This window comes from Capricornis sumatraensis, chromosome X (assembly GCF_032405125.1).
Source record: "Capricornis sumatraensis isolate serow.1 chromosome X, serow.2, whole genome shotgun sequence".
In the NCBI taxonomy this organism is placed as follows: domain Eukaryota; kingdom Metazoa; phylum Chordata; class Mammalia; order Artiodactyla; family Bovidae; genus Capricornis; species Capricornis sumatraensis.
In genome coordinates, this window is record NC_091092.1 from 25,930,499 (window position 1) to 25,953,897 (window position 23,399).

A 23,399-nucleotide genomic window follows, 5' to 3' on the forward strand; every position below is an offset into this window, starting at 1 on the left:
TGCTTTGGCACCTTAGTTAAATTTCAGTTCTTTATATGTTTGTGATCTATTTCTAGACTCTGTTTCGTGCCAGTGATCTATTTGACCATGTTGATACCAATATCACACTGTCTTGATTGCTGCAAGTTTGTCAGTTATGGAATAATATAGTGTTAGTCCTTCAACTTTGTTCTTTTTCAAAGTCACTTTGGCTATTCTGCATCCTTTGATTTCCATATAGAATTTCAGATTATCTTTTCTCTTTCCTCAAAATAGCCTGCTGGAAGCTTTGTCAAGCTTTTGTTACATTTATATATCACTACGTGGAGAATGGACAGCTTGAACAATACTGAGTCTTTCAATCAAGTCTTGTTTAGGTTTTTAATTCCACCCAGCAATATTTTGTGCTTTTTCAGAGTAGAAGTCCTTTTCTGGATATTTTGTTAGATAGTGGATGTTCTGATGCTACTGGAAATAGTATTGTTTGGGTTTTTAATCTTATTTTTCAATTTGTTGTTGCTAGTATCCATAAAATGGAGAAGGCAATGGCAACCCACTCCAGTACTCTTGCCTGGAGAATCCCATGGACGGAGGACCCCGGTAGGCTGTGGTCCATGGGGTCGCTGAGAGTGAGGACACGACTGAGCGACTTCACTTTAACTTTTCACTTCCATGCGTTGGAGAAGGAAATGGCAACCCACTCCAGTATTCTTGCCTGGAGAATCCCAGGGACAGAGGAGTCTGTTGGGCTGCCGTCTATGGGGTCACACAGAGTCAGACACGACTGACGCGAGTTAGCAGCAGCAGCAGCAGCGTACATAAATACAGTGATTCTATATGGTGATCTTATGATCTGCAACCTTGCTAAATCCTCTTACTTGTTTTACTAGTTTGTATATTCCTTAGGATTTTCTACATACACCATCATGTCATTTGCACAGAAAGATAGTTTCATATTTCCTGATCTCTTTCCCTTCTCTCTTTCTTTCTCTCTTGCCTTCTTACACTGGCTAGCACCTTCAGCACAATAATGAATAAAAATGATAAGAGCAGAAAGTTTGTCTTGTTCCCAAACTGAGGAAAAGAGTGTTCAGCCTGCAGGTTTTTAATAAATGTTCTCTATCAGATTGAGAACAATCTCTTCAATTCCCTGTTCTGGGTGGATTCTTTTTTAATATTGCAAAGGGATATTGAATTTTTGCAAATTCTTTTTCTGCAACTATTGGTAGACATCACGTGTTTTCTCTTTTATTCTGTTTACGTGGCTCTTTCTATTTACAATGGATTTTTTCCTTATTGTAAACCAACTTTACATTCCTGGGACAAACATTACTAGTTTTTAATAGATTCTTTTTTTATTTCCCCAGAGTTCCTCCTTTCTACTGTTGATAGAAAATTTAACTATTAAATGTTAATATATAGATTATTCAAGTAGCAACATTTAATGAACATCTATTTACTACCACCCTGCTAGTGACTGAAAAATACAATATAATCAATATGTTGTCCCTATACTTAAAGAGTCACAGCCTACTTGTAAAGTCAGATACGTATATAACGGGCAAGTATAGTGATAAATATCCACCCAACGTAGTATCATAGTAAGAAAAATAGGCCTCTTGTGTCGCTACTTTGTGTTAATCAAGAGAAGGATCCTGGAAGAGGTGAAATCTAACTTTTCTTACAGGGTTAACTAAGTGAAAGGGATTAAAGGACACGAGGGTACAGAATGGACAAAGGCACAAAGTTAAGACAACACCATGGTGCTTCCGAGAAACTAATAGTAGTTCATCACTGCTGGACTTAAAGTACAAGGCTAGCTTGAGGAGTGATGATTTCATAAACTTTCAGCCAGATCGCTGCAAACCTTATGTGTCAAATGAAGGAATTTGTCCTTAGTTCTGCAAATGATGGGGAGCCGTGAGATTACAAGGGAAGACGGCTGTAGTCTGGTTTGCATTTTAATCAAAACCCTATGACAGATGTGTAGAGGATAGATTTGAAAGTGCCAAGGCTGGAGGCAGGAGGATCTGTTAGAAAACAATAATGACATCTTGAACCTTAGCAATGAGTGTAGAAATGGAAAGGAAGGGTCAGATTTGAGAAATATTTAGGAAGTGAAAGTGGCAGAACTTGACGATGAACTGATTAGAGGATGAGTCAAGACTGAGAGTGTATTAGTTTCCTAGAGTTGCCATAACAACGTACACAAACTGGGTGATTTAAAATAATAGAACTTTATTGTCTCACAGTTCTAGAGTCCAGAGGTTGGAAATCCAGGTGTCAGCAGGGCCCTGTTCCCTCGGAGACTCTGGGTAGCAGCCTTCCTTGCCTCCTCCTAGCTCTGATGGTAGCTGTTGGTCTTGGATTTCCTTGGCTCGTAGCGACATTACTCCAGTCACTGCCTCTGTAGTCACATGGTGCTCTCCCTGTTTGTCTCTGTCCTTTTGGAGTAAGGCTCACCCAGTAAATCACTGCTGCAAGTAAGTCACTCCAGTATGACATCAACTTCACTCATCATTATCACCAGTGACCCTGTTTCCAAATAAGGTTACATTTGGAGGCAGTGAAAGTTAGGGCTTCAGCGTATCTTTGTGAGGGACACAGTTCAACCTATAACCAAGAGTAAAGTCAGAAGTGCTTGTAGTTTTCTAGTTCAGAGTCTATAGGATATGACCCCTGGCTAGGTAGGAAGTGCAAGGGAAAGAGCTAGTTTAGAAAAAAGATGAATTCAGAATTGACTACAGGACATACTTTAAGAGCCATTGTAGCAGTCACTTCTATAGGTCTGAAATTCATCTCTTTAAGATAGAAACAAACTGTTCAGACTTATGAATAGTATGAGTAATTGGCATCACTCTTTCATTGCTGGGAACATGAGATGATGGTTGTTTTATAGAAGCTGTTATTATGGCAAAGAGATCTCTCTCTTGAGGTATTATATTATCATTCTCACTAGTTTTAGAACCAACAGTTAGGAAGGAAGCATTGTTGACCAAAATCACATCATTTAATGAACACTGATGCAGCAGCTTGAAAACTGTGAAATTCCCTTAAGACTCTATTAACTGTGTGTAAACGTAATTTTAGTAGGAAGCAAAAATCATGGACATTTATATGCTGAGTGGAATTTACCCTGTTAGACATTTAATATCTTCAGTTTGGAAAATACTTCTCAACATGTTACCATGTGTAACTATGATTAACATCTTGATTATATGCGAAACCAAGCAAATAGTAGTTTACTATTGTCAATATTCATTTCATACTTTCAAGAATGTGGTTTCAATACCAAATACTTTGAGTATGTCTTTTAGAAAATATGGTCACAGAACAATACTCCTTCTGTACATTTCCTTAAATGTAGTACATTCTGTTTTTTATTCCTTTGAAATAGTTCAAATTACATTTGCCCAGAGCTCTAAAAGTATCTCTAATTCCTCATTACATTTTTTTCTCAATGCAGGAAGTTTTGCTGGAGTTGCTGCAACATCGTGTGGATGGCTTATGGAAAGCAGAGCATTACGAAGTAATTTCTGAAATTTCCAAGTTGATCATTCCAATTTATGAGAATCGTCGAGAGTTTGAGGTAAGTAACTGATATGTTTGCATCATTTACCTATATATTTTATTTTGGTCTTAAGTTGCTATCTTTAAAAAACACTGAAATGCACTAAAATTAAAGTCCTTCCTTATATTCATTTAAATTTTCCAAATGAAATTAAGGATGCAATGTTTAAAATATGTATTAGAATTAACATTATGCCAGTTGTTCCTACAGCATTTTTACTAGCAATCTCCCCTTCTCCACTCATGGCAGAGAATAATCCATGTTGTCCTCACTAAAAGCAAAAAGTTACTGGATTTCCATGATGTCTGGGAAGAGATATAGGTGTAATTCTATGCTTTCCAATTTAATGGTGAGACTAAAGTTGCTAGCAGATGACAGTAGCGGAGATAATAAGTTACTAGGAATTACCCTTTTATTTCATGCAAAGATGGGCTCGATAAAGGACAGAAATGGTATGGACCTAACAAAAGCAGAAGATATTAGAAGAGCTGGCAAGAATACATGGAAGAATTGTACAAAAAAGATCTTCACGACCCAGATAATCATAATGATGTGATCACTCATCTAGAGCCAGACATCTTGGAATGTGAAGTCAAGTGGGCCTTAGAAAGCATCGCTACAAACAAAGCTAGTGGAGGTGATGGAATTCCAGTGGAGCTATTTCAAATCCTGAAAGATGATACTGTGAAAGTGCTGCACTCAATATGCCAGCAAATTTGGAAAACTCAGCAGTGGCCACAGGACTGGAAAAGGTCAGTTTTCAGTCCAATCCCAAAGAAAGGCAATGCCAAAGAATGCTCAAACTACCACACAATTGCACTCATCTCACATGCTAGTAAAGTAATGCTCAAAATTCTCCAAGGCAGACTTCAGCAATACGTGAACCGCGAACTCCCTGATGTTCAAGCTGGTTTTAGGAAAGGCAGAGGAACCAGAGATCAAATTGCCAACTTCCGCTGGATCATGGATAAAGCAAGAGAGTTCCAGAAAAACATCTATTTCTGCTTTATTGACTATGCCAAAGCCTTTGACTGTGTGGATCACAATCAACTGTGGAAAATTCTGAGAGGGATGGGAATACCAGAACACCTAACCTGCCTCTTGAGCAACTTGTATGCAGGTCAGGAAGCAACAGTTAGAACTGGACATGGAACAACAGACTGGTTCCAAATAGGAAAAGGAGTACGTCAAGGCTGTATATTGTCACTCTGCTGATTTAACTTCCATGCAGAGTACATCATGAGAAACGCTGGACTGGAAGAAACACAAGCCGGAATCAAGATTGCCGGGAGAAATATCAATCACCTCAGATATGCAGATGACACCACCCTTATGGCAGAAAGTGAAGAGGAGCTAAAAAGCCTCTTGATGAAAGTGAAAGAGGAGAGCGGAAAAGTTGACTTAAAGCTCAACATTCAGAAAACGAAGATCATGGCATCCGGTCCCATCACTTCATGGGAAGTAGATGGGGAAACAGTGGAAACATGTCTGACTTTATTTTTGGGGGCTCCAAAATCACTGCAGATGGTGACTGCAGCCATGAAATTAAAAGACGCTTGCTCCTTGGAAGAAAAGTTATGACCAACTTAGATAGTATATTCAAAAGCAGAGACATTACTTTGCCAACTAAGGTCCATCTAGTCAAGGCTATGGTTTCTCCTCTGGTCATGTATGGATGTGAGAGTTGGACTGTGAAGAAGGCTGAGCGCTGAAGAATTGATGCTTTCGAACTGTGGTGTTGGAGAAGACTCTTGAGAGTCCCTTGGACTGCAAGGAGATCCAACCAGTCCATTCTGAAGGAGATCAGCCCTGGGATTTCTTTGGAAGGAATGATGCTAAAGCTGAAACTCCAGTACTTTGGCCACCTCATGAGAAGTGTTGACTCATTGGAAAGGACTCTGATGCTGGGAGGGATTAGGGGCAGGAGGAGAAGGGGACGACCGAGGATGAGATGGCTGGATGGCATTACGGACTTGATGGATGTGAGTCTGAGTGAACTCCGGGAGGAGGTGATGAACAGTGATGCCTGGCATGCTGCGATTCATGGGGTCACAAAGAGTCGGACATGACTGAGCGACTGAACTGAACTGAAATGAACTGAGGAGCTTTTCCAGTTTTGTCTGCCACATAAATCTTTGATCAAGGGGAATTACTAAAGAACAGTAGTACAGCTGTTACCACCAGCACGCAACAGGACTTTTTATATTCAAAAATCTGAGTCTGTATCATAATTTTTTACCCCTGCTATGCTGGAAAGGGGTGCTTTAAGACTTAGCCATTTTTAAAAGCAAAGCAATTTATCCTTAAACATATGTAGCAAGTAGTCTTTCATTGTTTAAGGGTCCAAGAGTGAAAAAATACATTTAATGTTATCTGTGTAGTGTTCTAATCTCTTCTCCACATTGGCTCTTATCAAACTCACTTTTTCTTCCTGGGTTCTGGGTCTTCCTACTCTTTGCCCTGCTTTTGCTGTATATGGGGACATGCCTTAAAAGTCATAGTGGATTTCAAGTGATTATATTAAAAAGTGAGTTAAGTAATGAAATCTATGTCCTGCTGATGACAAACAATAGCTTATGAGACAAGACAAGAATTGGCATTGCTCTTTCTGTCAAAGCATTGCCTCCTAATAACCTTTGTAAAAGTTCCAAAGTACCTACTCTCTTACTCTTAGGTTGAAGACCAAGTTATTAGAAACCCAGAGAACATTTTGCTACTCACTTGACTAATAGGGATAAAAGAAAAATATATATTCCCTACACATTAAAGGAAACAATAGATTCTATTGGGGAGCTATTCCTATTTCCTTGTAGAGAGGCAAGGGTCTGAATAGATTCCGAACCATCCTGCATGGGATGAAGTAATTTTTCAGTGTTCCTTATAGGGTGGGCTGAAGAGTCTCAGCCACAGCAGCCATTAAGGAAGGAAAGCTTCCCTCAAATTGACTTCAACTGCAGAAGACAGTATGGAAAGAATGTGAAAGAAAGAACATCTGCTTCTGGGCTCCCCTTTTAGCATTGAAATGAAATTCACCAGCATACAGTGAACCGTTTTCTAGTTTGCAGTTCAGTGGCATTTAGTGCAGTCTTAATATTATGCTCCAACCACCTGTCTCTAGTTTCAAAACATTTTTATCATCTGATGTAAAACTCAATCTCCTTCCAGGAATCACTCTTCACCCCCTCCCTCACCCCACCGGTGACCACTAATCCGCTTTCTGTCTATGGATTTGCCTGTTCTGGACGTGTCATAAAAAAGATGAATGCAAGATGTGACCTTTTGTGTCTGGCTTCTTTTACTTAGCATAATATTTCGAGGTTCATTCAAGTTGTAACCTATATCAGAACTTGATTCCTTTTTCATGGCTGAATGATATTCCATGGTATGGCTACATCAAAATTTGTTTGTATGTTTGGGTTTTTCCACATTTGGGCTGTTATAAATAGTGCTGTTCTAAACAGTGTTATAAGTTTCTATGTGGGCATGTTTTTGTTTATCTTGGAAAAATACCTAAGAGGGGAATTGCTGAGTCACAGAGTAATTCTATTAACTTTTGAGAAACCACCTAATTGTTGTCCCTTTTATCTTCCTACCAGCAGATCTGATTGGCAGTTGTGTTTGGGGGTTCTTTTTAGAACCTAGTGAATGTGGCATCCTAGTGAATGTGAAATGGTGTAACATTGTGGTTTTGCTTTCTATTTCCTTAATGATTAATGATTTTGAACAGCTTTTCATGTCTTTGTTGGCCATTTTTATATAGTCTCTGGAGAGATGTCTATTCAGGTCCTTTGCTCACTTTTTTTTTATATATATATATTTTTTCACTTCAATACTGTGTTGTTTTTGCCATACATAGACATGAATCCACCACAGGTGTACATGTGTTCCCAACCCTGAAACTCCCTCCCACCACCCGCCCCATATCATCTCTCTGGGTCATCCCAATCTTTGCTCACGTTTAAATTGGGTTGTTTGTCATCGTGTTGTTGAACTATGAGAGTTCCTTATATTTTTTGGATAAGAAAACATCAGATATGTGATTTGCAAACATTTTCTCCTGGTCTGTATGGTGTCTTTTCACATTCTAGATAATGTTTTTTACATAGTACATTCCCTTTTCTGAATGTGTAGAAGAATATATTTTTTGGAAGTGTCTGTGAACTTGTTATAAAAGCATTCCTCACTCAGGCTTTTACTGTTTTTTTTTGTGTCTGCATTTTACTTTCCGTTTCTAAAGTGTTTGCATGATCGTTTATTCCCATCTTTCCACTTTAGGGCTCAAGCACACCATTTTGCTTCTTTTTCAGCTACAATAATTCAGACATGAAGATAAAAGTAGTCAATAACACAGTACTTTTAATGTATATACTACCATTGAGATATGAATGACATGAAGCATGATATTTAGAATTATAGTGTTATTTGACCATTTTAAGCTCTACCCTCTCACCTAAACTTGTTGAGGCATTTTTTCTGTGACCATGGGAGAAGGGACTGCAAATGACCCCACCAAAACCATTTTGAAAAGGAAATGGTGTTGCTTTTTTCCCCTTATGCATTTATTGTAGACATTTCATAACTAACCAAAAGATAAAGCTAATTTGTTAATTCTCATATTTTCGGAAACTTACTCAAGTTTATAGAACTCTTCATGGAGCTTACACAAAAATTTTGGAAGTTACGCACACAAAGAAAAGACTTTTAGGCACCTTCTTCAGAGTTGCCTTTTATGGCCAAGTAAGTATACTTTAGTTCAAAAGTTGCTTGCCTTTTTAAACATTCACCTTGAATTATTAGGTTACCATAGCAGCAGTTACTGGTTCTAGGGTTCTGTCTGGGTAAAGCACCTGTCCCAACAGCAGGTGTGACACTTTTCTGAGTGTAATGTTCACTTTGGTTTCCATATTTAGTCCACGAGGGCAGAGGATAGCATATAAGATTTGAACATTTCCTTCAGTTTCATTTTCAGTCAGGCTTCTTAAATGTTTCTTTAATATCTAGTACTGAAAGTTTTCAAATAAAAATCAGGTAAGTAGGCAAGTGATGAAAAATTGAGTGTAAAAACCTTCAGGCAAATGATAAGCTCATATGACTGTGAGTTTGAACGTTCTCATTTATTTCAGGTACAATATATGTACGTGGCTTCTAGAACTATTATGTAAAATTTAGCAAATACATTATTTCAGATTACTTAGTAGATGTTCTCTACATGCTGCATTTGCTCATAATGCTTATAAAGTATTCTATGTTTAACTTTATAATAGTCTTTTTTGAAGAAGAGGATGGAAAGGAGTACATCTATAAAGAGCCAAATCTCACCGGCCTCTCAGAGATTTCCCTGAGACTTGTTAAACTTTATGGTGAAAAATTTGGTACAGAGAATGTCAAAATAATTCAGGATTCAGACAAGGTAACATGCCCTGCATTTTGAAATCATTATTTATTAGTTCCAGATGTGGCACATTGCTTCTGACTTTTTCCTTTTCTAGCTGGTGGAGGAGAAGAAGGGGAAATACAGTGTTTCCAGATCCTAAAAGAAAGGACAGGGGCTTTGGAATCAGAGAGAAGGATTCAGATCTCCATTCTCTGCCACTTACTAGCTGTGTGACCATGGGGAATATACTTAACCTCTCTGGGCCTCATTGTTCTCATTAGTAAAATGAACTGAATAATAGTGCCTTCCTCATAGAGTGTTGCATGAATTCAGTTCAGTTCAGTCGTGTCCTACTCTTTGCAACCCCATGGACTGCACCATGCCAGGCTTCCCTGTCCTTCACCAACTCCCGGAGCTTGCTCAAAATCATGTGCATTGAGTCGGTGATGCCATCCAACCATCTCATCCTTTGTCATCCCCTTCTGCTCCTGCCTTCAATCTTTCCCAGCATCAGGGCCTTTGCCAATGAGTCAGTTCTTTGCATCAGGTGGCCAAAGTATTGGAGTTTCAGCCTCAGCATCAGTCCTTCCAAAGAATATTCAGGGTTGATTTGCATTAGTATGGACTGGTTGGATCTCCTTGCAGTCCAAGGGACTCTCAAGAGTCTTCTCCAGCACCACAGTTCAAAAGCATCAGCTTTCCTTATAGTCCAACTCTCACATCCATACATGACTACTGGATAAACCGTAGCTTTCACTAGATGGACCTTTGTCAGCAAAGTAATGTCTCTGCTTTTTAATATGCTGTCTAGGTTGGTCATAGCTTTTCTTCCAGTGAGCAAGCATCTTTTAATTTCATGGCGGCAGTCACCATCTGCAGTGATTTTGGAGCCCAAGAAACTAAAGCCTGTCACTGTTTCCATTGTTTTCCCATCAATTTGCCATGAAGTAGTGGGACAGGATGCCATGATCTTCATTTTTTGAATATTGGGTTTTAAGCCAACTTTATCACTCTCCTCTTTCAATTTCATCAAGAGCTCTTTAGTTCCTCTTCACTGTCTGTCATAAGGGTGGTGTCCTCTGCATATCTGAGGTTACTGATATTTCTCCTGGCAATCTTCATCCAGCTTGTGCTTCATCCTGTCTGAAATTTTGCATGGTGTACTCTGCATATATGTTAAATAAGCAGGGTGACAATATACATCCTTGATAGTTGTAGGGATTAAATTACTCAATGTATGGAAAGTGATTAGAGTTCCTGATATATAAGAAAGCATTTGATACTAACAGAAACTAGCATGCTCAATAGAAGTTAGCCATTATTGTTAATGTTGTTGTGCCGCATGAGTGTCAATTTCATACTTTATGATTAAAATCATCTTAGGTGGGACTTCTCTGGTGGTCCAGTGGGCAAGAGTTTGCCTGCCAGTGACGGAGACACAGGTTTGATCCCTGGTCCAGGAGGATTCCACATCTGTGGGGAACCTAAACCTGTGCGCCAAGCTACTGTGCCTGCGCTCTGGATCCTGGACACCACAGCTAGAGAGTACTCCCAGCTCACTACAACGAGAGAAAGCCCACACACCGCAGCAAAGAAGATCAAATGCAGCCAAAAATAAAAATAAATAAATGCGATTTTTAAAAGAAAAATCATCTTATGACACACCTTTCACTCTTAAGATAGCCTTAGTTCAGTAGTTATATTGTCAGTGATGTAGGTTTAGGAGAGATACCTTGATCTAAAGATGATCATACCCACTGGACCCTGCCAAGGCAAGGATGAGAAAGGTTCCAGCAATGAGGCTGTTTCTTAGAAACACATAGTTCCAGATAGACAGAATTGCGGAAGAGCACAATGGGAATGACTGATTGTCCTTAGTCACCATGGGCATGTTCAGGATGAGAGCTGATTTTTAAGGTAGGAAAGACCTTTAATACAGTGCAAGATCTGCAGGCCCCAGAAATACGTACGGAGTGACTGTGATGTGCATGGTGCTCTGCAAAACACTTGCAGCATTGCCAGAGTGAAAAGCCCTTGGTGATGGTAAAGACACTTCATTTTCTACCATGGAAATGATCTCTTCACTTTGTAAATTTAGCTACAACTTATGGAGATGATTTTACCTTGAACATATGCCTTGGACGTTTAAAAGTAGGTATACTGACAGGCCCAGAATTTATGAATATTTGGCAAAACCGCTCTGCTGCTTATCAGTTTCCGTCTTCTGTGTTGTTTTATTGAATTAAGACCATAGAGAAATTTCTTTTGTAGCCAGCAAGTTTTAGGCTTGCTACCACACTACTGATACTACAAATGGAAAGTTATTAGAAAGCCAGGCTTGCAGAAGAATATGCAGTTTTCTACATTATGCTGCCTCTGAAAACCTGGCCAACAGGCACTGATGAGAAACCACCATCAGGCAGCTGGACTCCTGACCCTCTTTGTAAACACAATATTTCAGTCACTCTTCATAGGTAACAGAGAAAAGAAGCAGTTGCTACTTTTAAAATCCTTCTTCTTTCTTAGTGTGTGAAGTTAAAATTTCAAACAGTCTTTCCCTTGCCAAAGAACTAAATCTGCTTAAGGGCACAAACAGGTTAAAGAACAGTGGGCAATATTTTCCAGTATTTTAAATGTATGTTTTATTGGATCCAATAATTTTGCATTCAAGATTTTATCTTGTAGATGTACACAAAGATGTACGTTTAGGATGTTTATTGCTATAAGGTTTATATAACAAAAACCTGGAAACAATCTGTGTCCATACTGTTAATGAAATGGTACTACCCTCACAATGGATATAGGTAAACTACCTAAAAAATGTATAAGTATTGATACGAACCAACCAAGATACATTCTTGAGAGAAAAAGGTGAGATGCCGACATTATGGGCAGGATGATTACATTTGTGAAAACTGATGTTTACATACACTCACTTGTGTCTGCTTAGGAAATTTCTGGAATGATGCAAAGTTGCTTTTTAATTTACTTATTTTAATAGGAGGATAATTACTTTACAATATTGTGGGGTTTTTTTGCTGTACCTCAGTATGAATCAGCCATAGATGGAATGATACAAAAGTGTTAATAGTTATCCCTAAGGAGATAGACTAGAGTCTTACAGAGAAGAAAAACATTTATTTTTCAAGGGTAGCCTCATGTACTACTTGAATGTTTTACCATATACTTTATTTTTTATAAGGTTAAAATCAGTCTTGACCTCTTTTTATTTCTTTTCTATGTTTTGTCTTAGGCAGATAATTAACTTCAACTATTTCCTTAGGTTTCTCTGGAGAAATCTAGATATTTAATGGGAAAGAAAAGAAAGAATTTTTGAATTTAGGCTTTTTGGAGAAGTTTTAAAAGCTACTAAGAAAATTTCTATCCCTGTCACATGATTGAATACAGTGTTTGCTATGGGTTTTCCACAGTGGCCCTTGGTCAGATTGTAGTCATTGCTTGTATTCCTAGTTTGTTGAGTGTTGTCATTATGAAAAAGTGTTAATTTTGTCAAATGCATTTTCTGCATTGTTTGAGATGATCGTGTTTTTCTTTTCCTTCATTCTGTTAATGCAGTGTATTGCTTCTTTTGTTGCAGAGCGTGGGCTCTAGAGTACATGGGTTCAGTAGTTGTGGTACAGGGGCTTTTTTAGTTGTGGTGCCCTGGCTTAGTTGTCTTGCAGTGAGATCTTAGTTCCCCTACTGGTGATTGAACCCACGTCCCCTGCAATGGATGGAGGATTCTTAACAACTGGACCACCAGGAAAGTCCTATAGACTAATAATATTTTAATGTAAAGTCTCTCAAATCATGTGGCAATCAAAAAAGAGAAATATGTTGCTATTGTTATGATAATACTAGATTTTATAATTACCCATGGATTTACCTTTACCAAGACCTTCATACAGTTTTGAATTACTGTCTGATGTTCTTTCATTGTGATCAGCAGGACTCCCTCTGGTGTTTCATATGGGGCAAGCCTAATGGTGTAAAAGCTGGCTTAAAACTCAACATTCAAAGAATGAAGATCATGGCATCCCATTCCACTACTTCATGGCAAATTGATGGGGAAACATTGGAAACAGTGACAAGCTTTATTTTCTTGGGCTCCAAAATCACTGCAGATGCTGACTGTAGCCATGAAATTAAAAGACACTTGCTTGTTGGAAGAAAAGCTATGACAAAAAAAAAAAAAAAAAGCTATGACTCACCTAGACAGCATATTAAAAAGCAGAGACATTACTTTGCTGACAAAGGTCCATCTAGTCAAACTATGGTTTTTCCAGTATTAATGTATGGATGTGAGAGTTGGACTATAAAGAAAGCTGAGCGCAGAACAGTTGATGCTTTTAAACTGTGGTGCTGGAGAAGGCTCTTGAGAGTCCCTTGGACTGCCAGGAGATCCAACCAGTCCATCCTAATGGAAATCAACCCTGAATATTCTTTGGAAGGACTGATGCTGAGGCTGAAACTCCAATACTTTGGCCACCTGATGCAAAGAACTGATTCATTGGAAAAGCCAGGAGCAGAAGGGGATGACAAAGGATGAGATGGTTGGATGGCATCACCAACTCAATGGACATGATTTTGAGCAAGCTCCGGGAGTTGGTGAGGAACAGGGAAGCCTGGCATGGTGCAGTCCATGGGGTGGCAAAGAGTAGGATACGACTGAGTAACTGAAGTGAACTGAGTGGTAATGAACTCCTTCAGCTCTTCTTTATCTGGGAATGTCTTAATTTCTCCCTCACTATTAAGGACAGTTTTGCAAGATATAGAATTCTTGATTAATAGATTTGTTTTTTTCTTTAAAGTCCACTGCCTTCTGACCTCCAAGGTTTTGATGAGAAATGTGACCCTCTTACTCAGGATTTCTTGTATGTGACAAGTCTTTGTCTCTCACTTCTTGCAAAATTCTCTTTGCGATAGTAAAGTAATTATCCTTCAATTAAAAAACATTGATTTTTTAAAAAAGAAAAAATTCTCTCTTTGGCTTTGACTTTTGACATTTGATTTTCATATGTCTCAGCATGGATCTGTTTGAGTTACCCTGCTTGGAGTTTGTTGAGTTTGGTGTCTTTCATAAGATTTGAGTTTTCACCCATTATTTCTTCAGATAGTCTCCCTGCCCCTTTCTCTCTCTGTTCTCCTTCAAAGACTCCCATAGTGTGCATGTTCACCTGCTGGATGATATTCCTCAGGTTCCATAGCCTCTGTCCTCTTCAATTTTTTTCCTTTGTGTTCCTCTGATCCATCTTTGACATTGTCTTATCTTTACATTGGCTATACCTGCTGAAATGTGTCCTTGAATCCCTCTGGTGATGTTTCATTTCAGTTATTGTAATTTTCAGCTCTGAAAAAAAAGGTTTTGGTTTCCTTTTCGATTTTCTTAGCTATTTATTGATACCGGCATTTTGATTATACATAATTTCCTTGACTTTTCCCACCACTTCTTTTAGTTCTTTGATCATGAATACTGTTGTTTTAATCTCTTTTTCTAGGGGCTCTCCTATCACTTTTTTTCAGTGATAATGTCTATTGGTTTATTTTTCTGTTTTGAAAGGGCCATACTTTCCTATTTCTTTGTATGCCTTGCAATTTTTTGTTGTTGAAAACTGGACATTTGAATTTAATATTGTGATCTTTCTGGAAATCAGATTCTGTCCCTGTCCCAGAGTTTCCTGGGTTTTGTTTTTGTTTTTAATTGTTGTAAGCTGTGTCTGTCCCAAGAATCAGCCTGAGGTATAAATTTGGGGTCTTCTCTAATCTTTTCTGAGCCTGTGCCTTCCCCTGAGCATGTGCAGTGACTTTCTAGTCACCCTCATTTATGCAGTTACCTTTGAACAGTCTAGTGTTGGATGTCCAGCTCCTAAGAGGGGATGGAGAGGAAAATGAAGAGGAGAGGAGAGGAAAGGTGCTGGTCTGTTAAATCCCCTGAAAGTCATTTTAGGCAGAGTGGGAGGGCATTGCAACAAAGGGAAGAGGTGGTATAAAAATGGCCACAGCCCCCTTGACTGTCCGCCTGTGATCAGAAGCAGCAATCAGCAGTCATAGCACAGATTCACAATATTTGGAAGACAGGGTCTTTGTTCATCCTGGCTCCTACAAGCTGTTATAAGAATATGCACACAGCTATCTGCCGTAGTATTTCAGGGATGAGGTATGGGTTGCTGCCATTATGCCCAGAGTTAAAACTGAACAAAATCAAAATTAAGGTCATTTTCTGTCCAAGTCTTCCCCTGGAAGTTGCAAGTCTTCAACAGACTCCAGAGTTCCAAAATTGTTCCATCAGATAGGTAATGATGGTGTAACTATTGTCTCTGTAAGGAGATAGATGTCTGGTGCTCTGCCATCTTCTGAGAATCCTCTCTGTAATAGGTATTTTTTGAGGTGGAATTCAAATGTTCAGTTAGCCATTTTAATATATGGGGAACACATGTACAACCGTGGTGGATTCAAGTCAATGTATGGCAAAATCAGTGCAGTATTATAAAGAAATTAACCTCCAATTAAAATAAATAAATTGATATTTAAAAAATTAAAAAAATAAAAATACATAAAGATTTAAAAAAAGAAATTGAATGTAACATAAAAGCAAGTAAAAGTAAATTTTTTAAAAAGGAAATGCTCAGCATGATCTCTGGTTTGTCAATAAATATATATGCATAGAAAAAAAGATTACAAGGAAATATATGAGAATGTAAATGATGGTCATTGCTGAGTGGTAGCATTGCAGTTTTTTCTGTCTACATTTCTATAATCTCCAAATAGGCTTCTGTAACTTCTTAATAATCAGAAGGAGACAATCCTTGAAGAAAGAGCAAAGACCTCTTCCAAGTGTGTATTCATCTCACAGTGTATTCAATGACACTGTTCCTCAGTTGATCTCAGAGGTGTTAGTAGCTTACATGTACCCCGTTTTCCCTTCTGTTTTAAATAAAAAACAAAACTTTCTTAGTTTCCAGGTAAACGTCAAAGAGCTTGATCCCAAATATGCTCATATCCAAGTCACTTATGTGAAGCCCTACTTTAATGATAAAGAACTCACAGAAAGAAAAACTGAGTTTGAAAGAAACCATAATATCAACAGATTTGTTTTAGAGGCTCCTTATACATTGTCAGGCAAAAAGCAAGGTTGTATAGAAGAACAGTGCAAAGGCCGTACAATCTTGACTAGTAAGTAGGACTTGGCATAACTTCTTTGTTTGACATGATCTTTTTTGATACATACCAGCAGCAGCTGGTCAGCAGGAAAATGTAATTGAAGTTTGAATGGTTTATTGTTCCGATGTTCAGTCACTCACTTACACAAACATGCTATGTTATAAACCATTCCTTTCCCATATATAATTATGTAATTCATGCTTAGTCTGAGTCGTCTCAGAGAGAATTTCTCCTTCAGTCCTGAAGTAATAAGGCACCTATTTGGTTTCTAAGGGATTTTCCAGAGAAAATATGGGGAGAATTAAGCACAGTAGATTTTTGTTTTAATTTGGCTATTTGATTTGCTATCTTAAAAACTCATTTGTCAATCTTAATCTTTCATAGCTTCAAACTCATTTTCATATGTGAAGAAGAGGATCGCTATAAACTATGAACAGCAGATTCATTTAAAGCCAATTGATGTTGCCACTGATGAAATAAAAGATAAAACTGCAGAGCTGCAAAAGCTTTGCTCTTCTGCTGATGTGGACATGATTCAGCTCCAACTTAAATTGCAGGGCTGTGTTTCAGTGCAGGTATGTTGGTTGCTAATCATGTATTAAACGTTTCTTGTTGTACGTCTTGCTTTCATAAGGGAAAAGCACTAATTGTAATTGTCTTATACTCTGACTGGGTGCAAAAACCTCTACATTTTTTATTAATTCAATAAAGACATTATGTTCAGTTTCTATAAATTTTGTGTTATGTCAGAGAGCTTTAACGTAAATCCCTCTGACTAGAGCCAAGTCCTATATTTAGATAGCAGAAAGTGTTAACTACCTTGCTAGAGTATAATTTTGGCAGATGATTTGCTTTAGTTAATCTTTTTCAAATAAATTTATAATAAGACAGTAAATATGTTTCTCTGGTATGGATCTTTAACATAGTATTCTTTTTAAAAAGAGAAATGCAAAAATTACTTTTTAAATTATATTCTGACAACTCTCATTTTCTCCTTTTGTAATTTAGGTAAATGAAGGCCATTAGCATAAGCGAGGGCTGTCTTAAATGACAGTCAAGCTAGAAAGTATCCACCCAAAAAAGTAAATGCGTTGAAAGACATATTTAGGTAAGTGCTTTGTAGTTTTCAGATCAGACCACTATTTTTTTTTTTTTTACTCCATTGTCTTCTTAAGTAGAACCAAAATATTCACCAAATAATGTGCCTCGAAAAAAATTCTCGGTTCCCTTTTATAACGTTTAAGTTACCTTCTAATGGTATTTTAGGTAGTGAGGAAATGTGTGATCTCTGTATTGCTGCATGACTGTAACAATCTCCTATTGACCCAAGGCATTAAATATGGCAACCACTTCACTGCTCTGGATATTCTGACACAAACGGAAGCCTCCATTCGTTACGTGATTTCCTCCTTTGCCTGGTTGACCTCATGTCACAGCTTTTCCAGATCGTTTAGTGTAGGAAGGGTTGGATAGGCTTACTTCTATCCTGTATCCTTAGTTCGACTTGGATTCTGCCAGTCTAGGGCATACGACATCATCTCTGGACTGAGAGTCCCTCTAAGCCAAGGCATGTTTGAATGGTCACACAGTAGAAAAAGTCTGTTTTGTGTATAAAAGAGTTTACATTCAGAATAAGAGAGAGAGATGAGTAAAGCAGAGTGAGTAGAAAGATAACTTCCACTCATTTGCTCCCAACTTACTTCATTTATTTTTCCTATCTCTGTATTATCAGCTATTTCAGGTTATAGAGCAACCAGTAGTCATTCATTCAATATTTATTAATGCCTGCTGCTGCTGCTACTGCTGAGTCACTTCAGTTGTGTCTGACTCTGTGCGACCCCGTAGATGGCAGCCCACCAGGCTCCCCCATCCCTGGGATTCTCCAGGCAAGAATACTGGAGTGGGTTGCCGTTTCCTTCTCCAGTGCATGGAAGTGAAAAGTGAAAGTGAAGTCCAACTCTTAGCAACCCCATGGACTGCAGCCTACCAGGCAAGAACACTGGAGTGGTGTGCCATTGCCTTCTCTGTATTAATGCCTGGTATGTACAAAAAGATTCTAGTTGCTATGATAGGGATACAGAACAAATGGTCAGTGAGGTACTTTGTCCCCTAAGTTTTGCATTCTAATTATGGACATTAAACATATGAAACACACAAAATAATGGAAACATATTCTTATAAGTCATCAACTCCCTGTTGCCACTCCTACCAACCCAGGGCAGATACTTCATGCCTATAACACCCAGCACTGTACTGGGTACATAGCCCCAAATTAGCTATTTTTGAATAAATGACATTATCTACAGAGATAAACTACTGTGAGCACAACCATAGCTGATATCATATCAAGTAAGTGACTGAGCAGGTAGGCTTCCTAGAGGGTATATATTTTGACCTAGGTTTTGAAAGAGATAAGAAACCAGAAGCAAAGGTGGAAAAGAAAAGAGATTTCAGACTTAGGAGATGACATTAGCAGAAACACAGTGAGAAAATATGGGATTCTAATCTTCCTTCTAGGCAAGCCGTGGTTAAAGTAAATATTAAATGATCAGTGAGACTTTTGAGTAATAAGTAACAAACACTTTATCTTTGCTCTTCATCTACAGGAAGTTCATCCAAGCATGCAGCATTGCACTGGAACTAAATGAGTGGTTAATGAAGGAGGATCAGATTGAATACCATGAAGGGCTCACATCAAATTTCAGAGACATGGTGAAAGAATTGTCTGACGTTATTCATGAACAGGCAAGTATTAGAGTGAATGAAAATGAAAACATGATCTCGGGTCCCTAAAGTGTTACTTAGCAAACCTGTTAGTTTGAAATGGTGTTACATTGAAATCAAGTCTGTTCTTTTAAAATTTGTATATTTTTTAACCATTAAATGATGTAATGAAAATTAGAGTTTTTAAAATTCATCTAGTTTTTAACTGAAAGATAATTGCTTTACAGAATTTTGTTGCTTTCTGTCGAACATCAACATGAATCAACCATAACTATACATAGATTCCTCCCTCTTGAACCTCCCTCCCATCTCTCTCCCCTTCCTGCCCCTCTAGATTGATACAGAGCCCCTGTTTGAGTTTCCTGAGAGATATAGCAAATTTCCGTGGCTATCTATTTTACATATGGTGATGTAAGTTTCCATGTTACTCTCTCCATACATCTCCCCTCTCCTCCCCTCTCCCCATGTCCATAAGTCTATTCTTTATGTCTGTTTCTCCATTGCTGCCTGGAAAATAAATTCTTCAGTACCAACTTTTAGATTCGGTATATATTCATCAGTATTTGATATTTAACTTTCTCTTTCTGACTTACTTCACTCTGTATAATAGGCTCTAGGTTCATCCACCTCATCAGAACTGACTCAAATGTGTTCCTTTTTATGGCTGTGTATCTGTATGACAACTTCTTTATCCATTCATCTGTCGATGGACATCTAGGTTGCTTCCATGTTCTAGCTATTGTAAACAGTGCTGCAATGAACAATGGGATACATGTGTCTTTTTCAATTTTGGTTTCCTCAGGGTATATGCCTAAGAGTGGGATTGCTGGGTCATATGTTGGTTTTATTCCTAGGTTTTGAAGGAACCTCCATACCATCTTCCATAGTGGCTGTATCAATTGACATTTCCACCAACAGTGCCAGAGCGTTCCCTTTTCTCCACACCCTCTCCAGCATTTATTGTTTGTAGACTTTTTGACAATGGCCATTCTGAGTGGAGTGAGATGATAGCCCATTGTAGCTTTGATTTTCATTTCTCTAATAATGAGCGACGTTGAGCTCATTTTCATGTGTTTGTTAGCCATCTGTATGTCTTCTTTGGAGAAATGTCTGTTTAGGTCTTTTTGCCACCTTTTGATTGGATTGCTTGATTTTCCTGGTATTGAGTTGTATGAGCTACTTGTATATTTTGGAAATTAATCCTTTGTCAGTTGTTTCATTTGCTATTGTTTCCTCCCATTCTGAGGGTTGTCTTTTCACCTTGCTTACAGTGTCCTTTGCTGTGATAAAGCTATGAAGTTTAATCAGGTCCCACTTGTTTATGTTTGTTTCTATTTCTGTTGCTCTAGGAGGTGGGTCATAGAAGATGTTGCTTTGATTTATGTCATTGAGTGTTTTGCCTATATTTTCCTCTAAGAGTTTTATAGTTTCTGGTCTTACATTTAGACTTTTAGGCCATTTTGAATTTATCTGTGTATGGTCTTAGGAAGTGTTCTAATTTGATTCTTTTACATGTAGCTGTCCAGTTTTCCCCAGACCATTTATTGAAGAGGCTCTCTTTGCCCCATTGTATATTCTTGGCTCCTTTGTCAAAACTAAGGTACCCATAGGTGCGTGAGTTGATTTCTGGGCTTTCTATCTTGTTCCATAGGTGTATATTTCTGTTTTTGTGCCAGTACCATACTCTCTTGATGACTGTAGCTTTGTAGTATAATCTGAAATCAGGAAAGTTGATTCCTCCAGCTCCAGTCTTCTTTCTCAAGACTGCTTTGGCTATTCAAGGTCTTTTTGTGTTTCCATATGAATTGTGAAAGTTTTTGTTTTAGTTCTGTGAAAAATGCCATTGGTCATTTGATAGGGATCACATTGAATCTGTAGCTTACATTTGGTAGTATAGTATTGATTACATTTTGTGAAGAGTTTTAAGCATAATGGGTGCTGGATTTTGTCAAATGATATTTCTGCACCTATTGAGATTATCATATGGTTTTTTATCTTTCCGTTTTTTAATATGGTGTATCGCATCGATTGATTTGTGTATATTGATGAATCCTTGCATCCCTGGAACAAACTCAACTTGATTATGGTGTATGAGCTTTTTAATGTGTTGTTGAATTCTGTTTGCTAAAATTTTGTTGAGGATATTTGCATCTGTGTTCATCAGTGATATTGACCTGTAGTTTTCTTTTTTGTGTTGTCTCTATCTGGTTTTGGTATCAGGGTGATGGTGGTCTCAGAATGTGTTTGGAAGTTTTTCTTCCTCTGCAGTTTTTTGAAAGAGTTTTAGAAGGATAGCCATTAGCTCTTCTCTAAATGTTTGATAGAATTCTCCTGTGAAGCCATCTCGTCCTGGGCTTTTGTTTTTTGGGAGAAATTTGATCACAGCTTCAATTTCAGTGCTTGTAATTGGGTTATTCATAATTTCTATTTCTTCCTTATCCACTCTTTGAAGACTAAACTTTTCTAAGAATCTGTCCATTTCTTCCAGGTTATCCATTTTCTTGCTATATACTTGTTCACAATACTCTCTTATAATCCTTTGTATTTCTGCATTGTCTGTTGTAACCTGTCCTTTTTTATTTCTAGCTTTAATTTGATTTGATTCTTCTCTCTTTTTTTCTTGATGAGTCTGCCTAATGGTTTGTCAATTTTATCTTCTCAAAGAACTGCCTTTTCATTTTATTAACCTTTACTATTGTTTCTTTCATTTCTTTTTCATTTATTTCTGCTCAGATCTTGATGATTTCTTTCCTTCTACTAACTGTGGTTTTTCTGTTCTTCTTTTTACATTTTAGGTGTAAAGTTAGGTTGTCTCTTTAATGTTTTTCTTGTTTCTTGAGGTAGGTTGTATTACTATAAGCTTACGTCTTAGAACTGCATTTGCTGCATCCCATAGGTTTTGAGTTGCCGTGTTTTCATTGTCACTTGTTTCTAGGAATTTTTTGATATCCCTTTTGATTTCTTCAGTAATCTCTTTGTTATTTTAAAATGTACTGTTTAATCTCCATATGTTTGTGCTTTCTACATTTTTTTTCCTCATAATTGATATCTAGTCTCATAGCATTGTGGTTGGAAAAGATGCTTGATGTGATTTCAATTTTCTTAAATTTACTGAGGCTTCATTTGTGACCCAAGATGTGGTCTATCCTGGAGAATGTTGCAAGGGTACTTGAGAAGAAGGTGTATGCTTCTGCAGGTGGCTGGAATGTCCTGAAGATGTCAATGAGATCCATCTCATCTAATGAATCATTTACGACTAGTGTTTCTTTATTAATTTTCTCTTTTGATGATCTTTCCATTGGTGCGAGTGGGGTGTCAAAGTCACCTACTTATTCTGTTACTGTCAAATTCCCCTTTTTGTCTGTTAGTGCTTATCTTATGTATTGAGGTGCTCCTATGTTGGGTGCATAGATATTTACAATTGTTACGTCTTCCTCTTGGATTGATCCCTTGATCATTATGTAGAGTCTTTCCTTATCTCTTATAATATTCTTTATTTTAAGGTCTACTTTTTCTGATATGAGGATTGCTACCCCAGCTTTCTTTTGCTTTCCATTTGCATCGAATATACTTTTCCATCCTCTCACTTTGGTCTATATGTGTCTTTAGATCTGAAGTGGTTTCTTGTAGACAGCATATACATGGGTCTTGTTTTTGTATCCATTCAGCCAGTCTGTGTCTTTTGGTTGGAGCAATTAATTCATTTGCACTTAAAGTAATTATTGATATGTTCCTAATGCCATTGTCTTAATTGTTAGGGGTTTGTTTTCATAGAACTTTTTCTTCTCTTGTATTTCCTGACTATATAGTCCCCCCTTAACATTTGTTGTAAAGCTGGTTTGGTGGTACTGAATTCTCTTAACTTTTGCTTGTTTGAAAAGTTTTTGATTTCTCCATCAAATATGAATGAGATCCTTGCCAGGTAGAGTAGTCTTGGTTGTAGATTTTTCCATTTCAGTACTTTAAATATATCCTGCCATTCTCTTCTGGCCCTGAGTTTCTGCTGAAAGATCAGTTCTTAAACATATGGGGTTTCCCTATATGTTACTTGTTGCTTTTCCCTTGTTGCTTTTCATATTCTTTCTTTGTGTTTAGTCTTTGTTAATTTGATTAGTATGTGTCTTGGTGTGTTTCTCCTTGGGTTTATGCTGTATGGGACTCTTTGCAACTCTTGGACTTGATTGAACATTTCCTTTTCCGTGTTGGGGAAATACTCAAATATAATCTCTTCAAAAATTTTCTTATACCCTTTCTTTTTCTCTTCTTCTAGGGCCCCTATAATTCGAATATTGCTGTGTTTAATATTGTCCCAGAGGTCTCTGAGACTATCCTCAGTTCTTTTCATTCTTTTTACTTTATTGTGCTTTCAGCAGTTATTTACACCATTTTATTTTCCAGCTCACTCATCCATTCTTCTGCTTCAGATATCCTGCTATTGATTCCTTCTAGAGTATTTTTAATTTCAGTAATTGTATTGTTTGTATATTTATTGTTTAATTCTTTTAGGTCTTTGTTAATTGATTCTTGTGTTTTCTCCATTCTGTTTTCAAGGTTTTTGATCATCTTTACTACCATCATTCTGAATTCTTT

The 23,399-nt window shown here is 37.7% G+C and overlaps 1 protein-coding gene across 1 annotated transcript in view; it reads left to right on the forward strand.

The window, feature by feature from the left end:
* Nucleotides 1–21,610, forward strand: part of LOC138071582 (dedicator of cytokinesis protein 11-like) — a 37,443-nt gene extending 15,833 nt beyond the window's left edge. Inside the window, 9 exon segments of the mRNA XM_068963097.1 lie at nucleotides 3,446–3,568; nucleotides 6,447–6,459; nucleotides 8,187–8,291; nucleotides 8,815–8,960; nucleotides 15,887–16,097; nucleotides 16,470–16,668; nucleotides 17,104–17,193; nucleotides 18,692–18,830; nucleotides 21,605–21,610. Coding sequence (XP_068819198.1) covers nucleotides 3,446–3,568; nucleotides 6,447–6,459; nucleotides 8,187–8,291; nucleotides 8,815–8,960; nucleotides 15,887–16,097; nucleotides 16,470–16,668; nucleotides 17,104–17,193; nucleotides 18,692–18,830; nucleotides 21,605–21,610 — 1,032 coding nt within the window.
* Nucleotides 21,611–23,399: the final 1,789 nt, after the last annotated feature.